The sequence below is a fragment of the Heloderma suspectum genome, chromosome 1, assembly GCF_057233095.1.
Source record: "Heloderma suspectum isolate Gila_16-S chromosome 1, 16-S_ref, whole genome shotgun sequence".
Lineage (NCBI taxonomy): Eukaryota > Metazoa > Chordata > Lepidosauria > Squamata > Helodermatidae > Heloderma > Heloderma suspectum.
In genome coordinates, this window is record NC_139458.1 from 281,649,149 (window position 1) to 281,667,978 (window position 18,830).

An 18,830-nucleotide genomic window follows, 5' to 3' on the forward strand; every position below is an offset into this window, starting at 1 on the left:
TTACTGTGATGTTGAATGGTTTGCCTTGGATTCGTACTGAGATCATTCTATCATTTTAAAGATTGTACCCCAGTACTGCTTTTCCCACCCTTTTGTTGACTATGAGTGCTACTCCATTTCTTCTAAGGGATTCTTGCCCACAATAGTAGATATGATGGTCACCTGAATTAAATTCGCCCATGCCTGTCCATTTTAGTTCGCTGATTCCCAAGATGTTGATGTTCAATCTTGCCATCTCCTGTTTGACCACCTCCAGCTTACCTTGATTCATTGATCTGACATTCCAGGTTCCTAAACAATATTGTTCTTTACAGCATCGGATTTTCTTTTCACCACCAGACACATCCACAGCTGAGTGTCCTTTCGGCTTTGGCCCAGCCGCTTCACTCTTTCTGGCGCTACTTGGAAATACCCTCTGCTCTTCCCCAGTAGCATATTGGACACCTTCCGACCTGAGGGGCTCATCTTCCGGCATCATCTCTTTTAGCCTTGTGATACGTTCCATGGGGTTTTCTTGGCAAGAATACTGGAGTGGGTTGCCATTTCCTTCTCCAGTGGACCACATTTTGTCAGAACTCTCTGCCATGACCTGTCCGTCTTGGGTGGCCCTGCACGGCATAGCTTATGGCTTCACTGAGTTACGCAAGCCCCTTCGCCACAACAAGGCAGTGATCCATTCCTACATGCGAACTGAAAGCTATGGAGGTTACAGCGAAGCGCCTAGTATCTGCCTGAAATTTAAGGCTGCAGTCCCATACACACCTTTCCTGAGAGAAAGCCCAATCTGCTCTTACTTCTGAGTAGACACGTATAGGATTGCACTCTCAATGTTTTGTGCAGCCCAATCCTATGCTCCCCTTCATGGATCACTGCAAGGAGGTCAAATCAGTCCATCCTAAAGGAAATCAACCCTGAGTGCTCATTGGAAGGACAGATAATGAAGCTGAAGCTCCAATATTTTGGCCACCTAATGCGAAGAGAAAACTCCCTGGAAAAGACCCTGATGCTGGGAAAGACTGAAGGCAAAAGGAGAAGGGGACGGCAGAGGATGAGATGGCTAGATAGCATCATGGATGCAATGAATATGAACTTGAGCACGCTCCGGGAGAGAGCGCAGGACAGGAAGGCCTGGCGTGCTATGGTCCATGGGGTCACGAAGAGTCGGACACGACTGAACGACTGAACAACAACAAATCCTATGCACTGACTGTTATTCGAAGTAAATCCCATGCAGTCCAGCGGGATTTATTCCCAGTTACAAGAGAGGATTTCGGCCTGGCAGTCCAACCCTGAGTTAAAAGGCGCTTTCTAAACCCCAGCGAAGCCGTGATCCCTTGCGCACTTACGTGTGCCTCAGTCTCATTGAACTGAGTGGCGCTTACTTCCGAGCAAACACGCTTTGCGCTCCATGCAACCATTTTATCAATCGCTCCACGGCGGGTCAGAACGTTCACCCAGCGGAGATATACAGCGGCCTCTGTAGCCCCGCCCCTGAGAGCGTTTGACCACGCCCCAATCCGCGCGGCGCTCCTCCTCACCAAAACATTTGACACGTGCTTCGGTGGCTTCTCCTCACGTGACGCAGGCGCCCTTGACCGTCACAATGCCCAGAACAGCCAATCGCGGAGCGGGATGCCGGGTGGCAACAAGCGCGGCGCAGGCTGGCCAATCGGCGAAAAGCAAAGGGGTGGGGAAAATGGAAGTTCCTTGTTCCGTCGGTCAGTAGCAAACATAACCCTCGGGAGCGTCCGTGCGGGGCCGCGTCGGCGTTGGTGAGAGCGCCGGGAGGGCGCAGAGCGGGGAGGCGGAAGAAGAACGGGCGCAGGGCTCGGGGCTGGAAGCAGCCTCCCGCGGAGAAGGGGCTGCCTCGGGGCAGGAGCCGTTCGGGTGGGTGGGAGGATAAGGCTGCAGTGGGCTGGGGCTGGGCAAGTTTCTTCTCGTTATTTTGGGTAAGAGTCCTGCAGTGAGGCAGGAAATCATCAAGGCCCATTCGGGGCTGTATTCCTTTCTTCTTCCCCACCCCCATTATTTACACCAGCCTTCCCCAACCTGGAGCCCTCCAGGTACTTTGAACTTCAACTCCCATCAGCCTCAGCTAGCACGGCCCCAGTGCTGGGAGTTGTCCAAAACATATGGAGGGCACTAGGTCAGGGCTGTCTTCCACCAGTAAAGGTGAGTCATCTCAGAGATTTCTGCAAGGCAGGTATTTGTTCTGGCAAAGCATTGCCATGAGCGGCCAGGAAGACCCTGATTTATAGGACAGCCCCCACTGGGTTGATGGTGTCCTGCAAAGCTTCCTCACTCTTCTGGGAAAGAGCATATGGCCTGTAAGGGCCCAAGAGTGTTCTTTTACTCAGCCCAGTTCTGCGCATGGCTACTCAGAAGCAAGTCCCACTGAGTTCAGTGGGACTTGCCTTGGATTGTGTTTGCTTGTATATATTGCTGCATGCTAGCTAGAATATTATGCGCAGCAATATACCTTCTTCCTTCTATTCTGAATGGTATCTCTTACCTTACTTATTACACTTTTCCATCCTCCTTCCAAAGAGCTCAAGTGGTGTCCATGGCCTTCTCCCCCCACCCCCAGCCCCTCAGTTCTGTTACTGTACTTCTGTCTTGCTGTGTCTAGAAGGACGTAAGGGAAGAGCACAGGGTCTTTCCTCTGTTTTTCTACTTTCAACCAGCTTATGAGGTAGGCTAGTGAAATAATTGGCCTACTGTAAATTTTGTGGTTGAGCAGGTGTTTGAATCTAAGTCTTTCCAGTTGTAGGCAAGCAACCTAATAATTACCTGTACTGGTTCATTGCATTGCGTGCTAACACTGAAGATGTAATAGTCTTTTGTAAGCTGAGGACAGTGTGGATGTGGCAATCAGGAAGTATAAAATGCTTCGCAATAATGCGTGGCCAGCGATGAGGGTCCGTTCCTCTGTGTTTTCCCCACTAATATAACTTAGGTCAAGGGTAGGCAGCTTGTGGCTTTCTAGGTGTTTTGGCTTACAACTTCCATGATCCATCACCATTAGCCATGCTGGCTAGGGCTGATGGGAATTGTAGGCCAAAACATCTGGAGGACTACAAGTTGCCCACCCCAGCTTAGATTGTAAGCTCCTTGGGAGTGGGCTTTCACTTACAGAACTCTGTATGAAGATCACGACGCAGCAGCAGCTAAGCCTCACCATAGCACACATGACACTTAAGTATACCTACCTACCTGTAAAGTGCCATGTATGGTGATGGACCTGTATGTACGCATAACTAGGTCATTACATAAATATCTGAACTAGGATATGAGTACGATTCATTTAAATAGCATGTACATAAAAGCCTGGTGCAGGAATTAAGAGACAAGTACTTACGTGAAGCTAAGAAGGAGTGAAACCAAGTTCCAGAGTTGGGAGGGTGAAGAGAGTAAAGGCTAGTCACAAATATTGATGACAACAAGTAGGGAATTCCTTTCCCTAACTGAGGTGCTGTTTCAGTTTACTTAAGTTCATTTTAAAATGGCAAATAAAAGCCCACCAAAGCATGTTACTGTTATTGTCATGTTAGACCCTACATCCTCACAGGCATGTGAGTTGTTCTTCTGAAAATGCAAAGAGATATACTGTGGAAATTAGTATCACAAAGGTGTGAGGAACTGGACCACAAAGAGTGACATCCTTGAAGATTTATTGGTCAGAATTGTGGTGAGATATGTGATAGAGCAGGTGGTAGGAGTGTGGACAAAAAGCATGTTTGCCTGATGTAAAGGAGAAGAAAGCAGATAGAGAGAGAGAATGAGATGGTGTAATAAATTGTGTTCTGTAAAACTGTATTCTAATATCCACAACAGTTCCAAATTGACCATGTTATTTCTAAGTGTGGAAAAAACAACAAAATTAAGAGCGGGGGGCATTGCCTGTGTAAAGTAAAGATGTGCAATTAATCCTCACCTCAAAATAAATAAGCATTACAAGTCATTTTTTCTGATAATTAATATTTATGTGTGTGTGTGTACACACACACACACACATATAAAATTCTCTTTCTTTAACATGCTCAGTAATTCAATAAGATGATAACAGCAATTCAGTGAAGCTGAATGGCAGGAGAGTCAAGACAGATAATGAAATACTTCTTTATAGGGCATATAGTTTAACTAAGGCATTTGCTATCACAAGATGTAGCAATGGCCACCAATTTGAATGGCGTCAAAGGGGGATTAGACAAATTCATGGGGGATAAGGCCATCAATGGCTAGTACCCATGGCAGTGTGTATTATGTCCAATATCAGAGGCAGTATGTCTCTGAATAGCAGTTACTGGAGAGCAACAGTGGGAGAGGGCTATTGCCCTCGTATCCTGTTTGTTGGCTTCCCAAAGGCATCTGGGTTGCCTCGGTGAACAAGAGGATGCTGGACTAGAGAGGCCTTTGGTCTGATCCAGAAGGGCTGCTCTTATGTTCCTATTCGTATTACTTATGCAGTTGACTTTTTGCAGATGATTTTACTTTGGACACTTCAAATTTTAATGACGTTATCCCCTGGTGACTTATGGTAGGTGGATGAAATTACTTTTTTGCCCTTATAGCCTGTTTCTTACCCAGTAAAAAGTTCGAGAGAGTACATGTAGTCTGATCACACAAACACATAGATGTGATATTACTGCGAGTATCAAGGGTGCCATTGTTGTTACATTGCTAGAATAACAGTTCTGCGTATCAATGAGGATAAAATGGGGAGGAGGAGGACCTGTAAGCTGCCTTGGGTTCCTTGTAAGAGGAAAAAAGCCGGGATAGAAATGTAACAAAGAAATGAATAAATAATTGCTAGAATTATGGAGGTGTGTTTTGGTGTCCAAAACATTTTGGCATATCTCTTGGTAGGTGGCCAACATAAGAAACACAAGGAGGTAAGTCATAAGAACATAAGAAGAGCCATGCTGGATCAGACCAAGGGTCCATCTAGTCTAGCATTCTCTTCACTCAGTGGCCAACTAGCTGCCTGTGGGAAACCCACAAGTAGGACAGGAGTGCAATAGCACCTCCCACTCCTGTTCCCCAGCAACTGGCATCAGAGGCATACTGCCTCTCATCCTGGAGGTAGCATAGAGCTATCATGACTAGTCTTTATCACCTCAGCTAATGGCTATAGATATTCTCATCTTCCATGACTGTGTCTCTTATTCTCACTCATTCATTGCCTCAAAGGTTCTTATGGCAATAAGTTGTAAAGATCATCTTGCTTACATAATGGTGAAAGTGTTAAAATTGCATTGCTCGTTTGTCACCTTAAGGAAACCATGCCTTTTTTGGGCCAGGACTGGCGGTCTCCAGGGTGGAGGTGGATTAAAACAGAAGATGGTTGGAAGCGATGTGAGCCTTGCAGCTCAGAACTTGAGGACGAGGACAATGGGCTTAATGGCATCAGCCATTCTGTGTAAGTTTTTTGGGGGAGGAGTGGAAAAGGATGGTGGGCTTGCTCAAAAGCTGAATGTTAGCGTAACAGTAATGCCTTTTTTTCTATATGTGTATGTTTTAGGGCTGTGTCATGTACACTATTTAGCACATAGAAGAAAGCATTATTGTTTATCTGCTAGCTGCTATCATGGCTAGAACCATCCTCTGAATCCACGTGGTGAATAGTTGCTGATGTTACAAATCCAGTGGAAATCTTTAGCCGTGCAGAGGCAATTTCTGATGGCCTCTGCGTGCTAGGTGTCATGTAACAGATTAACAAGAACATGACCAATAATTGTCACCAGGATACAAAACAAATTAGCTTTGAAAACTTTCATTCAAGGAGGGGGAATGTAAAACAGGAGCCTAGCGACAAATTATTATTCATTCTTACTTTGAGCCCAGATAGATGAATGTTAAATCAATAAGATTGTGGATTTAAAAATTAAACATAGCTGGATGAATTTAGGGTGAAACTAGTCAACAAAAGCTGTTGCTTTGTGGACTTTAAATCTTAAGACTGTAAGTAAGGTAAATATTCTTAAATAAAAGATGTACAGGCTTCAGTATATTACTCTAGACTGTGTAAGTAGCTACAAATAATGCAGAATGTCTTATTGTCACTGCTTTAAAACGAATTCTCCACATTTTGCATCTTTGGATTGGTGGGATTGCACTAATAACAATGCTGTAAATGTTGCAAAAAACTCCTGCTCTTATTTTACTTATTTTAATTATATTCTGCTTTTCCACCAAAAATGCTCTTGTGTCCACGTAGCTGTTGTATGTGATGGTGCAGGTAGTGCATATTTTGTAGAGAAGAGATATTAGTTTTATGTAAGATCAGGGCAGCTGAAAGCTACTTTTGGTTATTTAAAATAATATGGTATTCAGGACTAATGTGACAATCTAATTATCTGATACAGTGTTGCCATGGGGACTTAACTGTTCTAAATATAAGGTGGGCCATTAGACCCATGTCACTAAAAGTAGGTTTTTGCTGTGAAAAGCTGGAAATTGCAGGCTTGCAGGGATTCAGTATGTGATCTTCACCACAAAGGCATGAAAGATGCAGAGGTTTGAAACCCAAAGTACCTATTTTTCCAGTGGCGGAGAAGAAGCCAGTCGAGCATTCTTGCAGGGAAAAAAAATCTAACTTTCTTTATTGGGAAGACTTTTATATTTTATAGGATGCAGGTTTTTGTAGTTCACAACCATTTCTAGTGATGGTGTGGTGTCAGTAATAAAATGGCAGTTCTAATCATGGGCTGCTCTTCTGTCTTGCCTCTAATTTAGTACGGTGATACCCCCAGATTGGCAGGGTCTGTCTGAAAGATGGTTCCGGGATACCCCACCACCACTGCAATTTCACGTGAAACTGCTTTGCACTGAATCTGATTATTGATTTATCTAGCCCAATATCAGCTACGTTGTAAACCTCTTTCCAAAGTTTCATGTGTTTTCCAGCCCTGTAATCTGAAAATCTGTTAATGAGGAATCTATCCTAGGACTTCACGCATGCAAATGATGTGTATTAATTTTTGGAGACACACTGCCTTAGTCCTTCTGAATCTTCAGGAGTGTTATTGGCTTGGCTAATAAATCTAGATTTTTGTGCATCCTTGATTTTATCTTAGTCCTTCTCCCTGCCATCCCTGAGCAGCAGCATGTATTCCTCTAGTTGCCAACTTAGAGGCAAGAGGAGTGTGTGAAGTGAGCAGTGACTACATGTGTGGTGTGCATGGAGTAGTCAGGTCCTGCTACCACCCCTTCCTCAAAGTGCTCTTCCAGTAAAACTACTTGCTTACTGTAGGGGTCAAGGCCTCAAATGGTTTTGCATGGTCTGTTGGTGAATTACAGTGCCATACAGCCTGTTTGCTTCAGTGGCCTATTTTTCCTTTATTAGGCAGCTTGTATTACCTTTATGAAGGCAATGCCTTAGAACAAATTTTGAATAACCACAACTGCAAGGCAAGCAGGGCGGAACTGGATAGCTCTTAAGTTGTCTTAAAAAGAAATCAGGTGCGGGGGGCAATCCCTTTGCTCTATAGCTCTTTGCAGGTTCAAGGGTATGCTGGATATGAGTTGTTGGGCTCCTCTGTGAGCCTTAGCATGGGGTACAAGCAGCTGGTTGGTGGGTCTTCCCCTGCCCCTAAAACAGCCATCCCCACCCTGGTACTCTCTGGATGTCTTGAACTACAACTCCCAGCATCCCCCAGGTTGGGAAACACTGCCCTAAAAGCTCTTAAGTGGTGGAACAAGGGTAGATCAATCAATGTATTGATCCACTCAACAGACATCACGATAAAACTTAATTATCAGGTAACATGAAAGAATAAAGTTCAAACACAGCCATTAACATTACACGGTAAAGAAGGTAAAGGTAAAGGTGTCCCCAACCAGTCATGTCCGACTCTAGGGTGCGGTGCTCATCCCTGTTTCTAAGCCGAAGAGCCAGCGCTGTCTGAAGACGCTTCCGTGGTCACGTGGCCGGCATGACTAAACACCGAGGTGCACGGAACGCTGTTCCCTTTCCCGCCGAGGCGGGACCTATTTATCTACTTGCAATTGCTTGCTTTCGAACTGCTAGGTTGGCAGGAGCTGGGACTGAAGACAGGAGCTCACTCCGTCTCGCAGCACTCGGGTCTCGAACTGCTGACCTGCCGACCTTCCAGTCTGCAGTTCAGCATCTTAACCACTAAGCCACCGCGGCCCCAAAATTACACGAGTCAAGTCCAAAAGCTGGATGGATGGATCACTGGCACTGGGACTCCTAAACCCATTCCTGTGCATTGCATAGTAACTGACATGCGGGTTATTTATGTTTTATTATCTTCCATCTTGGCTCTAGGAGAATACATTTTGTTACTTAAGCCAAGCATGTTTCTTCTTTATAATATACAAACCTGTTTCATAATTGCATTATGGGAGATTCAGTTTTCCTTCTAGCCATTAATTTCCGCTATTTGCAGTGGAGATTTGCCAGACCCTTATTTGTGTATATAAAAGTGAGCTTGAAAAGAAGTACCTCCTCCTTGCTCAGCCCGAGTTAAGAAATGTCAGGCTGTAGGCACTTCTTAGGAATAAATCCTTTATAACTCCAGGGCTTTGGCCATGTACTTCATAGGGCTGAGGACGGGCATCCACTTTCCCTCTTTACATAGGCTCCATAAAAAATCAGTATTGGCAGAATCTATTTTTGATGCTCTAGTTCAGATTTTTAAAGGGAAGAGCACTTCCTTCCTACATGTGGCTTTAAATATTTGGATTTTTTGGAAGACTTCAGAAGCCTTTCAGTAGCATGGTGGATTTTCTTTTAATGTTTGAGATGCAGTTTTAATACTTGCTGTTTAATCCCTAGAAGGTGTATGTGAATTCTCCGCCCCCCCCCCCCATATTTCTTGTCTTGGTGATTTACAACATCTGGGCTATATTGTGGGTGCTTTTTATACCTGAACTGACACTGATAAATACCTTTATTTGACAAACTCCGCTGTTTTATTAAAAGTGAATACAGGTGAATGGCAAAAATGCCTGTATACAATTTTCCTGTTAGAGAATGAAGATGCGAAGATAAATTAATTTTACTTGCTTAGTGTTGTACACTTTGTGCTGTAAAGCTTCAGCAGTTCTGCTTATCTGTGTGAGGCAAAATTGGTTTGCAAAGGAGAGCATCTTGTATCATCAGTGTTTTTGAAAAGTGATTGCTTTCTCTTGCCTTAATGGAGCTACTGCTTCTTCTAGATTTCTGTGTGAGAACTGAAAGTTTAATTTGGGAATTGTTGTAAAACTTGTGGTAGCTTTTTCACGTCAAACTCATCTTTTAAAGGAACAAAAAGAATCTGAGATAGTAGGAAATAAAGTAGCAAAAAAGGTCATAAAATACTAATGTGAGTCAGTGGTATAAATTGTTACTGGATTACCATCTCTTCCAAAGAACTGAATGTACTACAGTTAACTTACTCAGTTGCTTTGCTTGCGAACTAACTGTTGTTCAGTCGTTAAGTCGTGTCCGACTCTTCGTGACCCCATGGACCATGGCACGCCAGGCCTTCCTGTCCTCCGCTCTCTCCCGGAGTGTGCTCAAGTTCATATTCATTGCATCGGTGATGCTATCTAGCCATCTCATCCTCTGCTTTCCCCTTCTCCTTTTGCCTTCAATCTTTCCCAGCATCAGGGTCTTTTCCAGTGACTTTTCTCTTCGCATAAGGTGGCCAAAATATTGGAGCTTCAGCTTCATTATCTGTCCTTCCAATGAGCACTCAGGGTTGATTTCCTTTAGGATTGACTGATTTGACCTCCTTGCAGTCCAGGGGACTCATAAGAGTCTTCTCCACAGTTCGAAAGCATCGATTCTTCGGCGCTCAGCCTTCCTTATAGTCCAGCTCTCACAGCCATACATTACTACTGGGAAAACCATAGCTTTGATTATACAAACCTTTGTCGGCAAGGTGATGTCTCTGCTTCTTACTATGCTATCTAAATTTGCCATAGCTTTCCTCCCAAGGAGCAAGCATCTTTTAATTTCATGGCTACAGTCACCATCTGCGGTGATCTTGGAGCCCAAGAAAATAAAATCTGTCACTGCTTCCATTTCTTCCCCTTCTATATGCCAGGAAGTGATGGGGCCAGATGCCATGATCTTCGTTTTTTTAAGGTTGAGTTTCAAACCAGCTTTTGCACTGTTCACTTTCACCCTCAACAAGAGGCTCTTTAGATCTTCTTCGCTTTCTGTGCGAAATAACTAACACATTGCAATAGTGGCTTGGGATGACTTAAAAGTTGTGATCACAGGGACTAGATCAGTCTTGAAGGCTGTAGGAGGTAGAGGAATATGCAACTATTTTAACATTTCCCACAACATATTTCTGTGCTTCACATGTGAGAAAAGTAAATGGAGTTGCTTTCCTAATGGTCTGATTAATGAATCCATCTAGAAGCTGTCTTTTAATGTAATGATGCAGTTGCCATCTTCCAGTTTTTAAAAATTAATTCACGCCAATTTACTCTTATCCTAAATGTGTTTATTTGTAAGCCCCATTGTGTTCAGTGGTGCTTACTCCCAGGTGAGTATGGATAGGATTATAGCTTTGGCATTGCAGCCTAAACCCATTTTGGAGTAACCTTAGGTGAAATTAGTGGGACTTACTTCTGAGTAGACATAGACTAGGGAAACCAACAGCCAAAACGACACTAAACAGTATACTACAAATGACTAAATTGAAAATAACAAAAGCAGCGTAACAGTCCAGTAAAAGTTTATAAACATCTGTTGTCTTATTGATGTCCATCACCTTCTTTTGGAAGGCTTTATGAAATATTTGCCAACAGAAACGCTCCAGAATGGAAGCAAGGCAGGCCTCATAATTTGGCAGTTCCTGTTAATACTCTGTATTTTGTGTTCTCGAAGGGCCAAAATAGACATTACTTGAAAGACATCGCTAGCAGCTATATCTCGCCCCCATTTTCCTCTAGAGTAGGTGTAGTGGGCCAACCTGGATTTGACCCTAGTGTAGAACGTAGGGGCTTTAACTCCTCCCCCCCCCCCCCGCTATGGACTTCATCTGGATTGGGAGAGGGCCATGCCTGTACTCCATCGATTTGCATAATGGATCCCTGTTTTGCAATTGAAATTTCAAGTGTGAGCCCCCAGAGGAAAGGGTTAAACCTCCCCACGTCACTCACCATGCTAACATCCCAATCCTCCTGCACCTAGTCTAGATTAAAATGAACAGTGATGCCTGTTTTGGCCCTAAGTCCAGCTTCTAAATAGATACTTGCTTTCTTGCCTCTGGTAACTATAATATGATTGCCTTCTGCTGAGTCAAAGCACTGATACATATACTCTTGCTGCTAGCACTTACAGTGGCGCTCTCAGACCTTTCTAGGTTTCTTTCCATGGCGCTCTCAGACCTTTCTAGGTTTCTTTCCAACTTTGCTCATCTGAGCTCATTTAAATGGAGATGGCAGGGATTGAATTTGGGACATTCTACATGTAAAGAATGAACTCTCTCACCACCACCCCCGCACATACGCCCCCCACCCGCGCGTGCACACCCGCACACAGGAGCAAACACGCACACAGGAATGAAAGCTTTTAATGAAGTGGAACAGTTGACTTGGCATTTTTCTTTCAGGGCATCAGTGTGCTGCAAATGATGAACACAGGCTTACAACATTTACAGACTCATTTGCAAGGTTGCTTTAAATTTGAGAATGTCAATATGTGTGGATTCAGAAGGCTCTCAGGCACTAGTACCTTAAGTGAAATTTGTGTGTGTTCTTTGTTTCAGCATCTTCAATAATGATGAAATATACACTGCTGATTGTGAATTTGCAAGCAAGAAAAGGAAAAAGGATCATTTTAGGATCAATGCAAAATCTCAGTGTAAGACTGAATTGCTTTTTAATTCTGGTAATATCTGAAATTTGGCAATGCAAATGTAACTCCGTGTTTCAGCGGAACTTGTACAGAAATGTAAAGTGAACAAAATGCTTGTGAATATGAGAAGCGCAAGGCTAGGTAAGGATTCTTTGGTGAGTATTTTTTTAAGCCACATGTGTAATACGGTTAAGTTTTACACAGAAGCAGTTCAGGCAAAAATGGCAAGACAAAATTTATAGAAAGAATAATGGTCGTTTATTTGAAGCTTTTGCTTTCACCATCTTCACATGGAGGCTTTTTTTTAACCAGTGGCTTACTTTGATAAAATAACTTGTATGAAATTTCATTTGGAGGAGGTACATAGCCTGTAGGTGTATGAGGTAGAATTAAAATCTCATTTCCGGCACTTCTAAATAATATTCAAGGCGTATTTACTTGGATGTGTGTCTCCCTGAAATCAATTAGACTTCAGCTCATTTCCTACATAATACTTTGCATCACAGAATGGCTTTCAGCATTATTCCAGGGAATTGTTATGCATGGTGTCTGATCACATGTAAATCAGTATGTTGTCAGTTATGCTTATCTCACCAAAAAGAACAGAATTTCTCAGTTGAAACCTTTTCCTGGGCTAATCTGTTTCTTTGTTTTTAAAAGGCGGTGCACAAGGTTTTAAGCTGTATGGAATCTTTTTCCTGTTTGATACAATGAGTAACTATAGAGGGATTATGGGGAGGGCAGGGAGAAAGATGAAACAGGCTTTGGTAGCTGAATTACATGTTTGTTGTGACCAGTGAGAAGCAGTTCTTGCTCATCTTTAAGTAAGGCTTTCAGTTTACATGCCAGCTCTGCAAAAGGTAACAGACTGGGATTTTTTTTTTTTTAAATGAAAAGCCGGTGAGGACTATACTATTCAAGCTCAACAGAAACACAAGGGGTGGAACTCTAATCCAAGGGCTCAACATCATGACTCTCTACCCACTAGGTATGACAGCTGAATAGCCATTTTAGTTACTTTCTGTGCTCTGCAGGTTTTAAATTTAGCCCTAAACCAAATCATTAAGTATTTCCATTTTCTTTCTCTGGTTTCTTCCTTTTGTGAGCATTGGTGTGTCAACATAAAGCCTGTTTTACTTGGACTCTAGAATTCTGTAACCTGTGCACTAGCCAAACTGCATTATACTGGGCATGAGGACATTTAAATAATTTACTCTCTGTGCTTTGGTCCAGTTGTTCACGCCACTCATGTGGCATGGAAGAGGTGAGTGTTGAAAATCTATCCTTTGGTCCTGTTAGTCCACCTCATGGGAATAATCTTTGAGCAAGCTAGTTGACAGATGATGACAAACACATTGTCAGGTGTAAGAATCTATAGGAATAATTCCTAGAGTCATTCTGTGAATGAATGAAGCGCATCACTGGACTAGGCTTAGCTCAAAACTGATTGTGGGAGGCCCTCCATTCTTGACTGACCGATATTCTACCTTACCTGAATTTTGTATAAGTATACACTCTGATCCAAAGAAATACGCAGGTAGCCATTTCAAAAGGGCTAACAGCCTGGCTGGTGGTGGGGTGAAATCAAGCCCTCTCCCCAGCTTCTGAATATCCAGGATTTCAGTTTTTAATCCTTTTGAAAGGACTCTGCTTGCAGCTATCTGATGGAAACCCTATGCAGAATGCGTTTGCATGCATAGCTTCCCATCCAGCCAGGGATACATACACCGTCTCCTTTCACGTTCATAGTGCCCTAGCTGAATCAGGGTGATAGAATTTGTGTGTTTTTACAGTTCATGTAAGGCCTCTTTTCGCCGCCCCCTTGAGTATTTTGAGGTGTATTTTTACTCTGTGGAAGCAGACATCTTCTATGATCATGTTATTAAAGGCTGTTGAAATTCTTTTGTGAAAGAGAATATGTCTCTTCATATGTATATGAGAATTGCCTTCTTCCAGTTCTTGATGATGAGTCTGTCTTCCTCTCCTCTAAATAAGAATGTTGTGTAGCAGAACGTTAAAAATGGTCTTGTATTTGGATTTGTTTTCAGGTTTCTATCGTGAGAAATGGATATATGTTCATAAAGAAAGTACCCGAGAAGTAAGTGTTACATACAGTGAGCATATTTTTGTGTGGTCCTGGGAATCATCTATTTCATTAAGCTACCCTTATTACCAGTGAGAGGAACCATTTATTTAGCTAGCTAGTTTTGCAGAGGGGGTGAAGGGTCAGCATCAAATTGTTGTGATCCATCTCTTCACGTTGACTGGAAAGAATCATTCAGATTTCAGGGGTTCAGTATCAGACTTCAGCCATCTGGATTTTTTCCCCATAACTTCTGTATGCTAGCTTGATTATACTAAAGTACAACATTGTGTACATGCATTACCTATACAGACAGACTGAGGGAAGACATTCTGAGCATGTGAGATTGGCCACTGATAGATGTAAGCCAGGGGTAGGGAACCTCTGGCCCACGGAGGCTTGGGAACCCTCAGTGGACCCTTCCCAAAGCCCTGCCCCCTTTCTAGGCCCTGCCCCCTAGCAGGGTAGAGAAATCCCCATGTTATCCAGTCTGTAGGAGCAGAGGGAGCCAAGACCTTTTCTGCTCTGTAATCAGCAATTTAATTTTCCTTCCTTCCGCACTGCTCCTAGTTGTGAAGAGTGTAGTGGCGTTAAGCAGCAAGGTGGTTGTGTAATGGTGGTGACGATGTGTGTGGGTGGTACACGCCAGGCTCTTTCCCCTTTAGGAAGCTTTCTAACGTGTTTCCATTTTTCTTTTCAAGAGGCATGGCTATTGCACTTTGGGAGAAGCTTTTAATCGCTTAGATTTTTCAAGCGCAATTCAGGACATCAGACGATTCAATTACGTGGTCAAAGTAAGATGTTCTTGTACTATGTAGTTCCAAGATTGGATTTAACTTAACAATAAAAATAATCAACTTGCTGTATGCTGCTGACCTTTTTTGAGAGAGTTCATTTCAAAGTGGGGAAAAGCAATTGCCTCCATTTCTCAAATTAAAAATTAATAGTGGATTTTCTTGTGACAAATGTTCGAGCAGTCGGGAATTTTTTTTTCTGAGCATAAAGTTTCCTTACTCAGTACCTAGAGATACTGATGCTAACTTGATTCTCTTATGGTTTTGAACTGTTATGGTCCAGTAGCAAAGAACCACACAGCTAGTTCTGTGTCCTCTATGAGGACTTATGCACATTTATCTGGGGCTAAGCTCCATTGAACATAGTGGGACTCATTCAATTGCATTCACTTATTTCTGAGTAAATGTGCTTAGGATTGTTCTCCAACTCGCTTAGGGTATATTTAAGTTTAATGTTCAGACACTTTGGATATCATTTTTTTAAACATGCAGATATAAATATGCTGAGTATGCATTTCTCCCACTGTTTTTCTCCTTCCTGACCAAAGTTCTCTTATGTGCAATTACCTTCTATCTCTCTTAACCTTACCACTGAAATCAATGGGACATAACAGTGCCTAATTGTGGTTGGATTGTGCCTAAAGTGTTCAAGAAAAGTAGGTGGGCCAGCATTAATGTTTTCATCTCCTTGATGGGTGTTCTGTGAAGTATAGCAAAAGCATGTTCTAGAGTTTAACGTTCTGAAAAGAATATTTTTGGAGGACTTTATTTCCAATCTGCCATTCAGTAACTAAAAAAGCTATAATGTATTTTTTGTGGTACATTTTTTAAAAAAATCACCAACCTCAAGACTGTTTGATAAAAGCTTTTTGGTGTGAAGTTAACAGAGTTAGATTTGAAGGGGAATTGTGTGTAACATCAGCAACTTCTGATGTTAACAGCAAGTACTGACAAGTGGATGCTCAAGTGACTTGCACTTCTGCTGTGCTCCTCAAAGGGGAATTTGCATGCATTGGTGAGATGAATAAGCCCAAGATTCAGATACAATTTATGCCTCTCCCCACTAAGAAATCCCCTTTTGGCAACATCAAAAGGGTCGTTCACTTGTGCATATGTTTGTCTAGAGTTACTTATAGGGTTTTGTTAGTATCTTTCCTTAGCTGCCCCTGCTATTTTAAAAATTAATAAAAATAATACATGTAAATAGTACAGCACCAGAGGGGGGACAAGGTTGGGCATTTTTCAGGTCCCCGAGGCAAGCAGAGGGCCCACCATCCTAGTAGTGCTAGAATTTCCACTTTGCGCAGAATATCCAAGAAGTTCAGATGCAGCCTAAGAATTCTCAGATTCCATGTCCTGCCTCTTCCAGATGGGGGCACTGAGATTGCCATGCTTGAGAGCCCCCTCAAATGCTACAGTCAGCACTGAGCGCCATCAGTGTGCACGGTGCTTTACAGAGTACAAGACCACATGTCCCTGCCTCAAGCTTACAATGGCACAGGAGAAACAGGCAAAGTAGAGGGCAGTTTCTTCCACCCCACCCTGCATGTTGTATTTTCTGTGGCTCTAAAGAACCTAACTCAGGTCTCACTTGGTTTTATACATCTTCTAATACAGGCTATTTTCTTTTTAGCTCTTGCAGTTAATAGCAAAGTCTCAGTTGACATCATTGAGTGGTGCTGCTCAGAAGAACTATTTCAACATCTTGGATAAAATCGTTCGAAAAGGTAAGGCCGCAGCTGTCCTTATCTACTGAAAATATCTGCAAATAAGTTGTTGCTATTTAGGTTTGAGAAACTGCCTTGCATTTAAGCACTTGCCTGTAGCCACAGGCAGCAAGGAATTCCACACAGGTGAGTGAGCAGGCGGATGAAGGAGGAATGGGACTCTCGTTGCTCCTCTGGCCCCAGCATAGAAATGCAGTGGTCTGTTGGAGGAAACATGGAGTTCCTGGACCCTCCTCTACCAGCCCCTGGTAGGCTATAATTTGTGGGCTTATTGACAAGGCTGAAAGAAAGTATTTAATTTTTTTTATAGGGTTGGTACACCAATTAACTGACTGGTCAAATATTCCAGAAATGCCACCATGTAGATAGTAGCTTACCCTTTTTTTATTATGAGGTCATTTGTTAGCAAGGGCTGGAGTCAGGTCTGCTTCCTTGCATCAGTCAGATCATAGGAAAGCTTCTGTGGGCAACCTGCTATAACTGCAGGCATCTCCAGACAAGAATCCAAGCAGTTGTACATGGCAATGGCTACTGCTGAGCAGTTAGGGTCAGTTTAGGACCTGAGAGACCAAGGCTCCCATCCTCACCCTGCCATGAAGCTCTAGGTAACACTAAATGAGTTGCACATTTGGCCTAATCTTCCTCACAGGCTTGGTAGAAGATAACATTGGGTGAGGGTAACTGCCCTGAGCTGATGCTGTGTGTAGGTGTGGGAAAAGGGATCAAATTATTTTATTGTGTTTTTAAAGCTAATGTCATTGTTTCACAATCACAGCTATTTAATTTGTGCTTTGTAATTAGTATAAGTATCAAACCCGTTGATGATCAGCTTTGTCCTCATAACACTGATGCTTTAAAAAGACTTATTATTATTTGACTGGTCAATTGACCAAATTTCTCAACTTTTTTTTTTTTTGCTTTACACTCCTTGAAAGTGGATGTTGTATATAAATTGTCTGTCTCTTGTGGCTTGTCATCAAATTTCCCTGTGCAGTTGGTTATGCTGATATGGTTGTCCTCAGATGTTCACACCATTGAGGAAGTAGAATTTATTACTGCAAAAAAGTTTGAGTGCAGCTTTGTGAGATGACTTTAAGGCTGCTTTTGCTTTTAAAGGGGAAGCTAATATACACATGTTTGCATTAACCAGCCAAAATATTGGCTGCAGGCTTTGAGTGATAGTTGCCTAGCTGGTTGTTAAAGGTAGGCACCTACTGAGACATAGACAAATCAAGGGCCCACTTGTGGAGAGCCAGTACCACCACCATAGCTCTCCCTTGACACAGGGCTGACGTGGTCAGAGGCAGCGCATCTGCTTTTGCCAAGCTTTGTGTGATTTCAGGAATAAGGAAAGTGTCTCTGGGGTGTTTTGCTGAACACAGCCAGGGTGGCTTGTTAACCATGCAGTGCAGCTTGTTTTCTCGAACAAGCCACCTTGAGAACCCATGGTTGTTGGGTTGTTCAGGGTGGTTAACAAACCACACTGCATGGTTAACAAGTCACCCTGGCTGCGTTCAGACAACAGGATAACAGACAGTTCAACAAACAACCCACGGTTCAAAACAGCCCACACTCGACCATTGAGTGTGGGTTAGTGTGTTGTGTGAACAGCCCGAATGGGTAAAATCCAATGCTAGTCCTGTTTAGAGTAGACCCATTGAAATGAATGCGACTTAAGTCCCATACATTTAGTGGGTCTACTCTAAGTAGGACTAGCATTGGATTTAACCCTGTATTGGTATCCCAGCCCCTGGGTTCCACCATTAATATTTACTTGCTGGGTAGGAGATCTTAGGTGTTCATTTAAGCCTATGAAATGGCAGATTCACTTTTATTTAAGAGAATGAAAAGGCTATAAAGTGTAGTTGAAATCAGGAGTTCTCATATTTGTGTTTTTAAATTCCCACTTCAAAGTTTTGGAAGACCAGTACAACCCACGTCTAATCAAAGACCTTCTTCAGGATCTGAGCTCTACACTCTGCATATTAATACGGAGCGTAGGGAAGTCAGTGCTGGTAGGAAACATCAATATTTGGATTTGCCGATTGGAAACTATCCTCTTGTGGCAGCAGCAGCTCAATAACCTTCAGATGACCAAGGTATATGCAGCATTTATGTCAGTGTTAAATGCAAAAGGATTGTTGGAAAATGGTATTCAAAGAAATGTGGAGTTATAGAGTGAAATCCTTTTCTCTAAGGCTTTCACTGGGGTCTCCCGCTTTTCCTCCCCCCTCCAGACTCGAAGAGCAATTACATGAAAGCATAAAACAAAACCTCTATAAAAAGAAATTAACAATCGTTCTGAAGTAACTGAGATGGCAAAAGAGCTAAAATACGATGGTGAATGGTCAATGTTTGTTTTCAGTGTTTGATTTTCAAATCATCATTCTGTATTACGTTGTTCC

The 18,830-nt window shown here is 42.8% G+C and overlaps 1 protein-coding gene across 7 annotated transcripts in view; it reads left to right on the forward strand.

The window, feature by feature from the left end:
- Positions 1-1,677: 1,677 nt before the first annotated feature.
- Positions 1,678-18,830, forward strand: part of FBXO25 (F-box protein 25) — a 29,699-nt gene continuing 12,546 nt past the window's right edge. For 4 of the 7 annotated variants that reach the window (XR_014786571.1, XR_014786572.1, XM_084826750.1 and 1 more), the window contains exons 1-7: positions 1,678-1,772; positions 5,277-5,419; positions 11,733-11,827; positions 13,870-13,919; positions 14,606-14,698; positions 16,332-16,425; positions 18,340-18,524. Coding sequence is in view for 5 of the 7 variants with exons in the window: in XM_084826750.1 (XP_084682876.1) it covers positions 5,283-5,419; positions 11,733-11,827; positions 13,870-13,919; positions 14,606-14,698; positions 16,332-16,425; positions 18,340-18,524 (654 nt within the window). In the remaining 2 variants the exon portion in view is untranslated. Of the gene's footprint in view, positions 1,888-5,276; positions 5,420-11,732; positions 11,828-13,869; positions 13,920-14,605; positions 14,699-16,331; positions 16,426-18,339; positions 18,525-18,830 lie in introns of all 7 variants that reach the window. The other 3 variants (XM_084826751.1, XM_084826754.1, XM_084826752.1) reach the window with 2 other exon arrangements.